At 31.1% G+C, this 16,078-nt stretch overlaps 1 protein-coding gene across 2 annotated transcripts; it reads right to left on the minus strand.

Moving 5' to 3' along the window:
• Positions 1-533: 533 nt before the first annotated feature.
• On the minus strand, positions 534-6,638 carry LOC118029361 (O-fucosyltransferase 10). Of its 2 annotated transcripts, XM_035033242.2 has the most exons (11): positions 6,128-6,638; positions 5,694-5,784; positions 5,465-5,532; positions 5,222-5,310; positions 4,274-4,471; positions 3,859-4,063; positions 3,567-3,734; positions 2,923-3,090; positions 1,913-2,103; positions 1,186-1,417; positions 534-1,089 (listed from the first exon to the last, which is right to left on the minus strand). In XM_035033242.2, exons 1-10 carry the CDS (start codon positions 6,509-6,511, stop codon positions 1,219-1,221), a joined length of 1,761 nt encoding a protein of 586 aa, XP_034889133.1. In that variant the 5' UTR covers positions 6,512-6,638; the 3' UTR covers positions 534-1,089; positions 1,186-1,218. The 2 variants fall into 2 exon arrangements, with proteins under 2 accessions (XP_034889133.1, XP_034889131.1); XM_035033240.2 differs by having other exon boundaries at positions 534-1,417.
• Positions 6,639-16,078: the final 9,440 nt, after the last annotated feature.

Here is a 16,078-nt window from a genome sequence, read left to right on the forward strand (position 1 = left end):
TTTTTTTTTATATACTTTCTATGGAGTTATCCCGATCTCATGATCCGAGTTATGATTTTGACATGTTAACCTGAATTGACTTGAGTAATGTTTTTGTCATTTTTTTTAATTTAGTTTTTTTAAAATTTCTTCTCTCAATTTTAGGTTGATTATAAATTGACATTCATACTTTATTTTAATTTGTTTTCTATTAGATTTTCATGGTCTTATGACTTGAATCTTGAATTTAACATGTAAATCTAAATCGATTCAATATATTTAAGTCTTAATATTTTTTTAAAAATATATAGCATCTAATATACATCATATTTGATTAAGTTTCTTTTTATATATATAATTAGACCATGTTATGGACACAGAATTCTTTTTACATACCCGCCGCAAAACACAACACGAGACAAAAATCTAGTTTGTTTTATAGGATTGTCCAAGTGAAACATTGCAGAATCTACCGCAATTACTATGCTGAATAGAGAAAAGACGAAAGAAAAGAAAGCTCTTGTCCACTGTTCTAAACATCTCATAAATTTGAATTTCGCCGAAGAAGAATTCATTCAAATCCTTTACTTTTTCTTTGAAATTTTCCAATATCAAAGACGTTGACAAATGCATTTTACCAATAGAAGAAAATAAATAGCCAATAACAAATATAAAATTTATGATAGTTGACGCCTAATTTATTTAAAACAATAAAAATAATCTAAAACTGAGACGATATTTAGAATCCAAGAAGGGGGAGCTCAACTAGAGGCAACCTGTTGAATAGAGCTAGCAAGTCAATCTCTATGTTATAACAGCAACCAAGCCCCAATTCCACATTTTTGGGATCGGCTATACGAATGTTTCTGTACCATTTCTTGCGATCATACCCCCAAAATGCTATGCTCACACTTTGCATGATGAAGATCGAAGGCAGCCAAAAACCAAACATTCACTTGTTGCAGCCAAAAAGAAACTGGATACTGAAAAAACTTCAACCAATGTAAAGAATGCTTGGATGGAGTCTTGCACAAAATGTATAATATCAGAATTCCTCAAATGATCAAAATCGGAATCCACACATCTCCCCATGGCAACTGTAAGTGCTACCTGCTTTTGAACATAACAATCCATGAGAAGAGGCTGAATTGCTGAAAGAACCGCTGAAGAAAACACCCCAATAAAAGTATTGATTGATTACTGTACATGATAGGAACACTAATCGAGTCTGGAATCTGTTCATCTTGGGGGTTCAAGAGCATTAAGAGTATGGTTTAGCTCACGTGAGGAGTCGTGTGATTGGAGACAGTCACATTCTGGCAAGGGGAATGTGTAGATTGAATTTTTTCTGTTGAATTTTCTTACTCTTGGAATCATCATTCCCTTGCGATCGCTTTCAAGGAGCATTGCATCCATATCATCCTTGAAGTCCTTCCAGCTGCAAATCCAATGAGTAAACATTTCATCATCAACTACAGACAGCATGTTTTTTTTCTGTATTGGGCCTTTGTCAAATCCTAAAGCTCAGTAGTATCTTCCACTCTAGTTTTTAACTATACATAAAGCAAAACCACTTTACCTGCAGTCTTCCCTGGTTAATGAAAGAAAAACCAAACAACATATCCTCTTTTCTAAAACGGTTTAAGAATTGTTCACTATGTTTGTGATAAAATACTGGAGAAATACGAACTCAGGAGAATTTTCCAAAGTTCAAAATATACTGACTACCATTTGATAGAACATGCCAAACTTCTAAGTGGCACGCAACACATTTTATTAAGTCAGTGTTTTCCACTTTAACTGCTATCTATCAAGTCATCAACAGATAATCAAAGATAGAAGCAGATTGCAAGTCCAAAATTCTCAACATTGTAGTTCCAAGTAGCACAAGTATATTAACAAAGAGGAACGACGCAGTTGACGGAAAAAATACCTGATTGTCAAGTTTTCTAGCAGGCCAACAAGCATGCGTTTATCGGGTTTAATGGTCTTCGCATGCCCGTTAAAAAGGAATCTACGGTGACCCATCAGAAAATGTGGGAAGTTTCCTCCTTGAGTTGTCACGAAAACCTCACTGAACAAACATACAGTGTAGTCCAAAGCTGCTAGCCTTGAAGAATAGCCCTTCAATTAGAGAAAACAGTAATTTGAGCAAGTTAGTAGAATAAGCTTTTGGGTCAAAGTGGAAAATAAGCACAAGCATAGCAGTCAAGACTTTTTCAGCTTTATGCATGGGTTTGTTTCCATATTCAGAATCATTTGTATGCTGTTTATATTCAAGTCAAGTAGCTCAAAAAGATAAACTCACAAACACAAAACCAATATAGCAATCTAGACATCCAGTAGTTCATTCAATTCAATTAATCCATAGACATTGCAAAATCCTATTGAACTAGTAGAAACTTTAAAAATAGAGTTAATTATAACTGGATCCCTGTAGTTTATCAAAACTAATTAACTAGTCCATGAAGTATCAGATATAATTGAAAAGTCCCTTACCCAGCATCAACCATTCTCAATTTAATAGTTTCTTGTTCCAAAAATGCTTTCTTTCCAAATCAAAATTTCTCATCTTACCTGCTTATCTTTTTTCTCTTTTGTTAAGAAAATAAAAGAACAAAATGAATTGGAAAAGAATTAGCGATTGATGAAATACTTGAGAAATTATAATTAAGGAAACATAACATTTGGAACAGAGTTAACAGGTCTTGCTCAAAATCCACAGTCAAACAAATATGCCTTTCAAATTTTCTGTCACAAGCTCAGGTAAAACATGAGCTGTAAGTGAAGCAGGAGCAGTAAAGTGGCACCTGTTTTAGACTTGTATGGTTTGGTTAAACTTTAAAGTATATTAGTAAATTTGAAAAAACATCCTGGATTCTGATCCAACAAATTCCTTTAAGCATACAATGCAAGAGAGGAATAGTGAGTATTTGGATTTACCTGAAATGGAGCAAGTTCGTCAGAGGTTGCAAGAGATTCCTTGGTGTAAAGAAGGGGAAACATCTTCAACAAAGGAGCTAAATTTTGTTCTGCTTTGTAAAGTTTCCCTGAGGCTAAATAAATTGAAGTGTTGTTATCAAATCCCATGCCACGCAGCATCATCCCTACCTATGCTGACAGCAAAAACATTGTGTACAAAAGAGTTATTACTGGCAAATTAGATCAGCAGGGATGAAAACCAATAAGGTGATTTAAAAGATAGTGCACCAACCATACTAAATTGAATCAAGAGTTATTTGCAATTAGTTTGCGTTGCCATAATTGAAACTGTTGGAATTTTGTTTTGTTTTGTTTTATAGCCAATGCAACAAAATCTTTATTTTCAGTTTTAAAATAGTAATGAACATCTTGCATGGCACAAAACAAACCCAGAGAACGTAGAAGCACAATGAACTTAGAGAAAAGCTGTCGTGCACTCTTCAAGGCCATTCTCTTTAATTTAAGATGCTATAAGAGCGAATAGAAGGTCATGAAAATTTTTCTTAAGGCTGGAAGTAAATCACAATAGCAGCCATTTTATGATAGGATGAGCTCAAATGAAAATGCCAGAGAATAGCAAGAAAAGAGGTACATAAAAGAGATACCTCCAATGGGGTCAGAGGGCATTTTCCATCAATACGATTACGACCAGCTACAAAGTCAAGATCTCTTTTTTTAAACTTCCCTTTCCACCCTTTTTCACGAAATGAATCCATTTCAAACTTTTCAGCATCTCCTCCATCATACAAACAGCATGAGAAGGCCACCATGTCCTAAAAGATGAACAGGGATATCTTCGTAGTTATGTGAAATCTGATCCTCAACATTTCATCATAAAATATTAAAACAAAAAACAGAAAACTTGTTTAGAATAGAATAATAAATGAGTTTTAGTACCTCCTCGAATCGAAGGTGAACAGAAACATATTTTCCACCAGTCATTGCGCTCCTCTCAATCATTCGGTTTAGTAATTTCTGTGCTAGTGTTGTTATAGGAGAAGAGAACCTCAATGCTCTATAATTTGTTATGCACCTGAGCAATTGAATATGAGATGGGACATTCATCGCCAATCTATTGGCAAAGGGTGCAATGCGGATGACCCTGCTTTGAACAAGCAAATAGTAAAAAACGAGCTAGAAGTATGTTTCAACAGATATCAGGTTAGACAGTAGTAAACACAGAAAATATGATAGCTGGGACAAATTAGCAACTAACAAATGGATCATTTTCTTACAAACAGATACATTCTAATTGAGCAAATAGATAAAATGATAAGAACAACAGAAGAAGAAAGAATGCTTCATAACATACCCATGCTCCTGCAGGACAGGATAAACTTTTCCTAAATAATGTTTAGCAGGAGCCCATGCTTCAACACGGAGGTGTGGAATATTAGTAATATTGTGGTCATATCTTGATATCAATTCATTAGGCAACTCTTTAACCACTTTCACATAACCCTCAAGAGTGGCTATAAAATGATCTTCATCATAAATGTCTCTGAACTCGCTGTAAAACAAATGAATCTTTAGCTATAACTGATTTAGTGAGGAAAGATTCAGTTTCAAAAGAAAATCATAGAAAGCAATGGAATGCAGAGGTGGATGTCATTGTTTCACCTATAAGCTTGCACTTATAGCAAGTGTAATTTTGGCAAGTTTCCGAATACAAACAGTGGGGGCACTCACCACTGTTGGGTGCACCATTTGAATCAAGAACCTAAATTTACTTCCAAAAAAAGGGGTAGTTTTGATTACACACGCATGCCAATAGGGGGTTCATCCACAAACTAAAAGAAATAAAATACCAAAAAAAGTATTGCCTGAAAAGTTACAGCAGCATGGAGGGTTGATGGAGTGATATTTTAATGCAGCACGTGAACTGCTAATGCAAGCACCCACCACCACCATCTCAAATTTAAAAGAAAATAAATATGACAAAATCAGTGTTTGATCATGTCTTTAAGATGTCATGCTAGGCATTAATTGTTAGTCTTAGAGATACAGCCCTGAAAAATGGACGCAGCACTCCCAGCTAATTTGAATACAATCACGTGTCTCAGTCCCAGTTAAAGTTCTGCCATCTCTGAAGTACTTCCAGGTTACACTAACATAACGTCTTTAAATTCATGTGTATTTAGATAATTAAATGTGCATTACAGTAGCCAAAGATGACCTTAATATCAACTCGCCAGTTTTGAAATTAAAAACCTGGTCAAGAAATTAAAAAAGAAAATGAGGAAATAATTTAACAGCTCACCTTGGATCCTTCCAGACACTGTTGTAACCAAAACTAGGGATGACCAGCACTGCATTCAAAATTCCAGCTACGGCAACTGCATTGCAGATCTACAACAAGCCATAACGGATACATGAGGACAAGCTTATGAGCAGATTATTAGATAAATTTACATCAACATCAATGCATCAAGACCCTGCATATCTGGCAGCCCATAATGCTCTGGCTATAACCTATAATGATAGCAGTAAATAGAAAACATACCGCAGAGCGTTGTTGGTTCAGACCGCCATTTGCCTCCACGATTAAGTAACCGGTTGGGTCAGATGACACTGCATTTGAAAATACAAATATCTTTACACTCTTACTTCCTAAAACTCAGCTATTTTTCCCTATGGCGTTGATTAGCATGCCGACATTAACCTTAAACAGAAGGGACTGATGCAAAGGGATGTGCATTGGACTGAAAATCATCAGTAACAATTACACTTACCTCCAACTGAGCCCAAATGCCGTCTATCAGTTGACACGGGACAAGGTTTCTGCACTCTCATTCTCCTTTTGAATTGCCAAACAGAAGATAACTGGAAAAAGGGGGACATTGTTGGCAAAAAATGGATAATGCCAAAACTCCTTAATTAGGACTTAGTACATTAATTCACTTTACTAGAAACCAAAAGCCTATCAAAATGACTAACGCCTCGAATCATTTTTGTCATTTGAGTTATTTTTTTTTTTTCCATAAAATTTTCTCTTTCGGCCCCACAATAGTAATTCGGTGGTTTCAAACTTCATTTCTCTTTTTTGTTTCTTCCCTTCCTTTTTCTTGTTCCACATCTCCGCAACAACCAAACAGGAAATAAAACTAAAACAGAAAAAAAAAATTACAAAATAATAATGATAATGTGATTTGAGAAGGCTGAAAACCTCAAGAGCAGTAGAATTGTCAGTCTCGATATCATGCCAAAACTTCTCTAACAATAGATGGCTTTTATAGATCGCAATAGGCTCACGAGAGTGACGCAAGAAATTGGAGAACCGGCCCACGCACATCATCAAGCCAGAAAAGTAGAGAAAGAACAGAAGCAGCAGGAACTGTATGTTCCGCCGGCCAAAAATCCCGGCAGCTAAGCTGTCTTTGCGGAAATACTGTAAGGGAACCTTCGAGCGGAGCCGCCGACGACATTGAGAGAAACCGTTTGTCTGGCGCCATGGCGATGGTGGTGAACTAGGAGGATTTCCGTCTCCACCGCTTCCCTCGCTACTGACAACATTGTAAGGTTTATTTTTCATTATAGTGTTTATAGCCATGCAAATAAAGAAACAAAGAAAGAATGTTTATGTTCTAGAGTGTGAGAGAGAGCATTTCAAAAGAAGAAGAAAAGGCCAGTGAGAGAGAGAGAGAGAGCTGTTGTTCCTTTGTTTTTTGTGTGCGAGAAATGATGAAAAAGATGTTTTATGTTTGTTCTGTTTCCAGGAGTTTTTTTAACATTATTATTTTGAGAAAATCTCTCTCTCTCTCTCTCTCTCTCTCTCTCTCTCTCTATATATATATATATATATATATATATATATATATATATATATATATATATATATATGTTTGTATGTATGTATATTCTCAGTTGCATCCCAAATCTACACATTATATCAATTTCATTCTGATTTGTTCTAGAGTTTCTCTATTGCATCCTTTATCAAACGTCAAATATGCAAATGGACTCAAAGGATGTTGATTTCAATAAAATTAGATGAAAAAGTGAATACACATTAGCATTTTCAGTCTAATGTTGTAATTTGAAGAGAATATGATAAAAGTGTTGGTGAACATTAACAGAAAGGATTATTTGAGAAATTTCTGAATATTTGGGATTAAATTGATGAAATCTGTAGGCTTAGGACACAACTGACAATAGGTAATTATATTTGGGACTAAATTAAGGTTTCTCCAATTGTTTTTGTTCGCAGAAGAGAGCTGGAGGGAGGGAGAGGGAGCGGTGGAAAGGGAAAGGCCAAGAAGGTGGCTTGGCTTGGAGCCAATAATGGTGAGTGACTGAGTGTGTAGAAGGGCGGGTAATTATGTATGTATAAAGTTTTAAATTATAATTGGTGTACATATGGAGTGTGATTCCCCGCGGGGAAAAAAAACAAACAAACAAATTAAGTGACCATCTTGAGAATCATAGCAATTAAAGTTTCATGAAATTTTGATTATTATTTTTTTGGGTTTTTTATTATTTTAATATGTTGGTATCCAAAAATCACTAAACAAATATTAATGTATTTCATTTTAAAATAAAAAATATTTTAAAAAGCTAACATTGTCATCATATAAACACTCTTTAAGAACATGCTTTTTTTATATTTTAAAAATGTTTTAAAAAGAATTGATAATTTTTTTTATTTTTTTTTGCTTTAAATGTTTTTTATTATGTTTTCAAATTATATTGATGTATTAATATCAAAAATAATTTTAAAAAAAATATATATTATTTTAATACATTTCAAAAAAAACATTTTAAAATTAACAAATAATACACTTCAAACACCCCTAAGTTTTGTAATCCATCTCATAAACAAAATTATTCTTTTGGGTTTTGATTCTTCAAAATGGATCCTTACTTTCAAGTAAACATGCAGTTATACCCCTTCATTTCAAATAAAATACTGTGAATGGTGATGATATCCAATTTATAGTAAAAGATTAAAAAAAAAATTATTCTATAGTAACCCAATTTACAATTAAAAAAATCGAAAATGTACGGCAAGATTTATTATTTCCCCCACTTAATTTTTAAATTGATTATTGTAATCTCTTCCTGTCAACATTGATGAACAGCATATGTCAAATTGAAATATAATAAACACTAATAAAAAAATGTACATTAAACAATTTATAAGAAATTAAATGGCGGGAATAACAAAATCGTTAGTGGATTTAGCAACTCTAAAGAAGGAATTGTTGCCTAAAATTATCACTAAAAAAACATGGTGTCATGTGAAAGACATTTAAATCTGCTGCGACCTTGACAAAAGAAAGACGCAGCCATCTCCAAGTTATAAGAAAAGAAAATTCATCGTCTTAGATTCTTGAAAACATCTTTTAACAAAGAATCCAAACATTCTTATAATCATTACAATTATAAGTACAATTACCATTGCAATTAACTAAAGCTAACTGAAGATGGATTTTTTTTATTTAAACAGGAACAAATAAATATTTTTTTTTATTTTAATTTCACAGAAATACGATCAAAATACTTTTAGAAGTAAAAAATTTAAAATTGGTATCAATAAACATTTTAAAGCTCGAGTTACAAGTTGAGTTGATCATTGATCTGGGTTAATATAAGAATAAAAATTATTATTATCATAATTTTAAAACTTAAAAGTCAACTCAAGACCAGACATAGGTCACGGATCGAGTTGATCATTGACCTGGGTTATCTTTATGATAAAAAATTATTATTATCATAATTTTAAAACTTGACTTGGGAGTCGACGCGAGGCTAGGCCTAATCAACCATGCTTGGGTCACGAGTCAAGTTAATCATTTACCTAGGTCAATGTAAGGATAAAAATGATTATTATTATAGTTTTTAAACATAAATAAGGGGTCAACTCAAGGTAAGACTCAAGTCATAGGTTGAGATAGTTAACTCAGGTTTAGCCAAAGTAGCATAAGAATAAAAATCGTTATTATCATAATTTTAAAATTCAACTCAGGGGTCAACTCGGGGTAAAGCTCTAGTCATAGATCAAGGGGGTTAACTTGGGTTGATCTAAAAAAAATCAAAGCAACCTTGCTTTGACAATATATATATGAAAAAGTCAATGGATTATGAAAAAGTCAATGGATTTTTTACCTATATTTTATATCGGGTTGATCAAGTAGCAGGTTGACTTGAGTTTTTGACCGAGTGAGATCAGATCAATCCTTTTTTTTTTTCTTGAACTCGGACGAGTCCAAATCTTGTTTTGGCTAAGTCCAGTCTAGTATCTATCAAACACAAAATAAAACAAATTATTCAGTCTAATCCAAAGCACACTAAACACAAGATAAAACAATTATTTGTTCAGTCTAGTTTAGTCCAATCAATTAATTACGATGGACTCATTATTTATTTATTTTTTCATCTTTTTTTTTTCAATCATATAATTTTTTCTTAGTTCAATTTGATTATTCTATTTTAAGTTGTTTTGATGTTAGGCTTCGCATTTCGATTTGATTAATTTGGTACGAGGTTGTCCTCTTAGTTGTCCAATTGTTTCTTTTGATCCCAAAATTTATCTTTATCACGATGATGTCCTTCAACATTATAGAGAAGAAAGAAAGTTATTGAAAAACAATTGAGGCGAGAGAGTCCTTGATTGTTCACATTTTGGGAACAAAAAATCATATTTTTTTTGTCTCAATGAGTTCCATACAAAGAAAGCTCCACTGTGGTGTTTCTTGTCATTCATCTTACTAGAAAAATATAAATCATGATTGGAGGTTTTTGGGTTGCTAAAGTGCCTTATTAACATTTCAAGAGTGTTTTTGGGTCAGGATGAGTTGAAAATTTAGGTTTTTTGGATGGAAATACACAACCTTAATTTTTTTGGCCGCCTTGCTAGTGGTTGGACTTTGAAGACACATATAACACATCATCTACATCGATTATTCTTTAAAAACAAATGGGATGGATGACATATTGTCCGCCCCTCAACAAAGGTAAACAATGGGCCCATATATGCGAGGCCTGTCTTTTTTTTCTTTGCTATTTTTTTTTTTTCCGAACTCATCCTCTAACTTTTGTTTTTCTTACATTGATATTTTTCTTAATTGCATCCTTCAATTTTATTTTTTTTTTGAACTAGGATTCATAATTTGTTCTGACTTGCCTTTTTTTTTTTTTTTTTCCTATTATGTTATAAAACAAACATCCTAAAATTTTGTTTGTGCTTAATTTTACAAGCATTTATTTTTATTGTCATGAAATTAGTTAAAAAATAGTTTCATAAAAAATAAAGTTAATAAACATAATGGAGCCTGTGACCCAAGTCTTAGGTTTGCTAGGTTAACCTAGGTTGATTAGGAATTTAACTTCATAATTTGTTTTGGTTTGCTTTCTATAAGGCTATTACAATCTTAAACAAACATATCGGAATTTCACAAACAATATGTTGTCATCTCAACTTTAACAAAAAAAGATGTTATCTTGAATTTTTGTTAACACTAAGCCCCATTTTGTCTAGTCATCCACTTTTAGACCTGTCAAGTTGGTTGGGTCATGCCAAGACAACTCCCACACCATTTGACTTGAAACTCAAGCTAAGCTCGAAGTTGGTTTAGAAAGTTTTAAGGTTGACTCGTTAAACCAAACTTAATAATGTTGTTAAAGAATTGCCTATGAACTGAAATTTTTTTTCTTGCATTTAAAAAACTTTTAGTTGGACCAGCAGCGCAATGCGTGCTAGACATCTAGTCTCAACTATACACTTAAAGTTTTTTTTTTTGTGTTGATTGTAACATCAAAATTCTTTTTCTCAATTGGATAATTCCATTAAATACAATTAAAAAAAATTAATCGTGGTTAAAAATTAATCATTTGGTATTGTGCAATGTGAATATACAATAATAATAATAATAATAATAAGTAGAGAACTTGCTCAAGTTATTGTTTCGAATTAGCCCATATATCCCCTTTATATAAGGAACCTAGGATAATTGGTGAAGGAATTAATTATGCTGAATAGAATTAATTTCTATCATTTTTAATCCATTAACTCCAATTATTTTGCCTATAAATATATAATTTTTTTTATTTAAATAGTTGAAGTTTTTAAATGTAAAAAAAATGTTTAGACTAAGTATAAAATAAGATTTAAACTAACAAGAGATTCAATGAATTTTAATAAATATTGTTAATGTACTGGAAAAAAATAATTTTTAAGCTAAAAAATTATTTTTAAAATTAACCAAGGCCTCTCCCTTTCAAAAACTCTAGCGCTCTATGGATCCAATTTTTACTTGCCAAGCCAATCTTATAATTTTTCAAAGTAGAATTAGTTTTTTTTTTAGTTTTGAAAATTTTTTCAAGTAAATATTTTTTTAAGATCACGCAAAAATACTTTTCGTACACAACGGAGACCATCCCAATAATTAAATGAAAAGAATCTGAATGGAGTTAAGTTTGGCAACAAAATGGAAAGGGACCTTAAAAATCTTGACATGAACAGCTTTAAGTTTCGAGTATAGTTGTTTGAGAATGTGGTTATAATTATTTTTTAAAATATTTTTATGTTGAAATATATTAAAATAATATATTTTTTTTAAAAAATTATTATTAACATTAGCATATCAAAATGATTCAAAATATATAAAAAAATTAAATTTTTATAAAAAAAATTATTTTTTTATGAAACATGATTTACACCATATTTTCAAAAGGTGACGCCTATCCATATCACTTTAACATAATTTCTTTTATCTTCCAAGCAGCTATCAATTTTAAAATTAAAGAATTGACCCCCGCAAGCGTCCTTGTTATCTACTAATTTCTCGTTCTAAATATGGACCGACAGGGAGAAACAAAAATCATCAATATCTAGACTGATGTATATTATTTGTTTGGTTGGTGCTTTTTATCTATTTATTTTTTACTTTGAAGCTGTGTTTGATTAATACTTTTTTTGTTTTTAAACCAAAATAAGTGTCATTAAAAAAAAAAAATACTTTACTTTTGGAATGATAACCCCTTTTTTAACCAAAGAGTAAATACACAGCTGTTTGTTTCAATTTATTATTTTTCTTAAAGAATTACATATATTAAATATGTTTGTGTTTTGCATAATTATATTTCAAAATGTTTTTTATATGTGATCGAAATGATTTGTCTATATATTATTACCCAATTAATCTTTTTTCTTCTGAATCTAAGAATTACTTTCATAAAAAAAATAAATTTAATATAAATAAAATGTATTTATTTAAATATTTTAAACTTAATTCTTATTAGTTATTTTAATCAAGATCCATTTATAAAATATTATTTTTATCTCATAAAACAACACAAACATAATAAATCAACCACGTCAAATCACAGCACTAACACCTTCTAATCTACATATATATATATATATATATATATATATATATATATATTAATTAATTAATTAATTAATGTGGAACCTATTTATACGGCTATTTAATGAATTCGACAAAGGGAGATAGCCAAGCCGACAGACTGCAGTAGTCTAATAATTGAAACTCCAGGGCAAGCCGATTATATTCACGGTTTTTTAACTGATTAATCCACGCAGTTGTTTCACGTTAAATAAATGGAGTGCCCTTTCTCTCACATTATTGCAATTCGGAGAGAGGATAACCGGCTACAGCCGGTCATCGAGTGACTTGTTTTGATAAATTGCAAGGGAAGTTATCCTTTTCTTATATATTAAAATACATTAAAATAATTAAATATATAATTTATGAAACCATAAGGACTAATGGATTAGTCTTGATAAATTACAAGGAAAGTTATAATTAACTCTCTGTCTGTCTGTTTGATTGTTTTTTTTTTTTAATGTGTACATACTGTAGACTTTAATTGATATAAATGTAACAACTTGATTTCCATTCTCGTTAATATTTAAATCATAGGTTTTAAATCTGGTCGGTTCAAGATCCAGGTTCTGAATTTTAAACGAATCACCAGATTTTAACGAGATCATCCAGGTTAATTCCTATTTAAAATAAAAATCAAAACGACGTTATTTTATTAAAAAAAAAATCAACAGGTTGCAATTGAGTTTTGCCGAGTTAGCCGGGTCATACCAAGTCATGACTTTTTCTATTTTTTTCTTCAACTAGACCCAGTTTTGGTCCCGGATTGGCCGGATTCCAAGTTGACCCGCCGGACCGGGTTTAAAAACTATGATTTGAATCATGGATTAATAATGATTTAATTAATCACATAAATCAAAATCTTTAGTGGTATCAATTAAAGTGTGGTCTAAGAAAACATGTTAAAAAAAAACATGAAAGAAAGAGAAAAAAAAACATGATAAAGCTTAGCATGGTCAGTGAAAACGATAACAATGCAAAACGACGCCATAAATGCTCAGAGCTGGTAGTGAAGAAGGTCACATGGTGTGCTTTAGATTTCCCAGAAGGCATGGAAAGTCGACTGCCTTAACACGAGATGTATGTGTAAGTGTAAGCATGGAGATGAGGTCGAAATAAAGCAACCCTTGCAAGACGACAGGTCAACCCCTGAGATAGAGCAAAAAGGGACGACAAGTTCGGCAGTGGAGAATACGTTTGATTTGATGGGTTTGAAAAGTCAACATCATCTAGCTTTCTATGGCCACACCACATATCAGTAACAATTGACGTAAGATAATAAATACATCTCAGCCTTTTCTTAGAGGGATGAGACAAATCAAGATTTTTTACTAGCAAAGATCCAATAAAAAAAGATTACAATTGTTTTATATATATATATATATATATATAGTTAAACCTGCAAACTTTAAATGAAAAAATTAGCATGCATTCCAGTAATATAAAACAGATATTATATGTAAACTAAAAACCTAAAAGACGAAAGAATTTATAAAAGAAACCTAAAAACAAAAAGACAGTTATAAATATGCATATGAAAAAAAAGATGTTTATAACATCTTTCATTCTACTCCTATTTGTACTAATTTTTTAAACCAATCCAATGAATTAAAATTAAAATTAATTTTCATCATTTTACCTCAATTACCGGTCATAAAAAGAAAAAAAACCTATCAATTCTTAGCTTTAAATCGAGAAGTTTTTCCTTTGAAAAATTTATTCTAGAAGATAAAAAAAAAATTAATTGTTCAGACCTTTTATTTATTAGATGAATATTCATAAATGGACTCGAAAAAAAATATTTTTTATGGACCAAATAATTAGTTTATAACAAACCCAAATCCAAGTTCAGAATAAATTAGCAAAAAAAATAAAAATAAAAACCAAACCCAGGACCTAGAACCCAAGGCTTGTGTTTGAGTTCAAGTCAAGTTGAGCACACGCGCATGAGTTAAATCCATACTATTTTACCTATGCTTATTTATGACCCTTTAACTTTGCACTATATAAACTATAAGAACATATCATTTTTTTTCTACATGTGATATAAGGTTTTGAGTTTCACAAAACATGCCAACCTAAGGATCTTTAAGATCAATTTCTCATTTACTCATAAATTATTTTAATAATATTAACATTCCATGTTAAAGAACTTTTATTGGGAACAATTTTCAATAAATTTTAATCTTAAAAATGAGTATATTATACTGTAAATTTGGCCTCACATGTGTCCAATAACCATGTTTTATAAAACAAATTCCAACAATCCCTCACATAAAACAGAAATTGTCTAACTAATATAAAGACTTAAAGAATTGTAGAGATAATGATTTGATGAATCACTACATTAGAATATGTAAGTTTAGGCTTTAAACTTTTCTTAATGAAATATTATCAAATTTACTTGGCTAAATAATGAACGTGATGTCTTGAACCATTTAACTTTTTTTTTTTTTTGTGTGTGTAAATCAAGACAATGATATTCATATAGTTCTCTACCTAGAAATCTCCTTTGGTTTCTATGGTTTTGTTCATTTTATTCCTAAATAACTCTTAGATTCATGAGTGCTTTAGAGAATTAAGCTTTTTTTAGAGAGTCTAAAAGAAATAACCATATTTCCACTCATATAGGTGATTAATCATTAAAAGTATTTTGCTATGTTTCACTTGATATACCAAAATATGAAAATCATTAAAAGCACAGCTTACCCTTATCATGTTATAGCTAGAACTACTTTCATCACAAGAATATGTAGGAAATAATAATTTTCAAGTGTTGATTGAAAATATTATGTGACTTAGTTTTTTTATTTGAACCTTGATTTTGGAATCTTCAATTAACTAGATATGATTACCATCATTAAGCCTACCCCCTTTAAAAATTATATACAAGCTCTCTCGACAAGCTTTTAGTTAATGAATTCAAAATACTTTCCTTTGACTTTACATAATCAATGAAAATATTATCATTTAAGAGTAAATGTTTAATGGTATTATGTCAATGATGTATATGCCTCTAGATTTATCATTACACATACTACTTTATGCCCTTCCAACTGTATAATAACTTTCGCAATAGATACAAATTGTTGGCATTGATTTTGGCTAACATGAAATATCTTCCAAGAAATCACAAAGAGACTCAATTTCTTCTCCAACTTTATCAAAAGCAATAAACTTTGATTTCATTAAAGATCTTGCGATATATATATTTATTTATAAAATTTTCATAACACAATTGCTCCACTAAATGTGAAATCATATCCACTAATAAATTTTGAATCACTAGTGTTAGATATTCAATTAGATCATTATACCATTTGAGTATTACTGGGTAACCAGTATAGTGTAACTCATAATTCAAGGTGTATTTTAAATATTTGAATAGTCTATTTATTGCTTTTTAATAATCCAGTCTTGGAATACTGGTAAATCAACCCAGTTTATTAATTGACTATGTTATACCAGGTCTTGTGCAGTTCATAACATACTTTAAAATCCTTAATTATTCGAGAACATTCCAATTAGTCTATTCACTTACCTTTATTTTTTGATAGATGTACACTTATATTAATTGGTGTTTCGATAATGCTATTATGAGGAGTCGTTTGAGAAATTACATAGGTTATTGTTAGTAATAAAGAAATCAAATCCTAGAACATTTGTTGGATTGAACACACAAAAGATATCTTGGTGATAGTATAATGGTTTTTAGGAGAGTTTTTTTGGTCATTTGGACCTTATATTGAAGGTTTCAAGTACTGTAGGCC

Source organism: Populus alba, chromosome 5, assembly GCF_005239225.2.
Source record: "Populus alba chromosome 5, ASM523922v2, whole genome shotgun sequence".
Taxonomy (NCBI): Eukaryota; Viridiplantae; Streptophyta; class Magnoliopsida; order Malpighiales; family Salicaceae; genus Populus; species Populus alba.

What these genes read in the sequence shown, in the direction of transcription:
- LOC118029361 (XM_035033242.2), bottom strand. Translation starts at nt 6,511, where the DNA reads ATGGCTATAAACACTATAATGAAAAATAAACCTTACAATGTTGTCAGT. An exon ending in AGTGTCTGGAAGGATCCAAG is followed by an intron (nt 4,472 to 5,221) that starts GTGAGCTGTTAA and finishes TTTGTTTTACAG; the next exon opens with CGAGTTCAGAGACATTTATG. An exon ending in TTCACCTTCGATTCGAGGAG is followed by an intron (nt 3,735 to 3,858) that starts GTACTAAAACTC and finishes TTCATCTTTTAG; the next exon opens with GACATGGTGGCCTTCTCATG.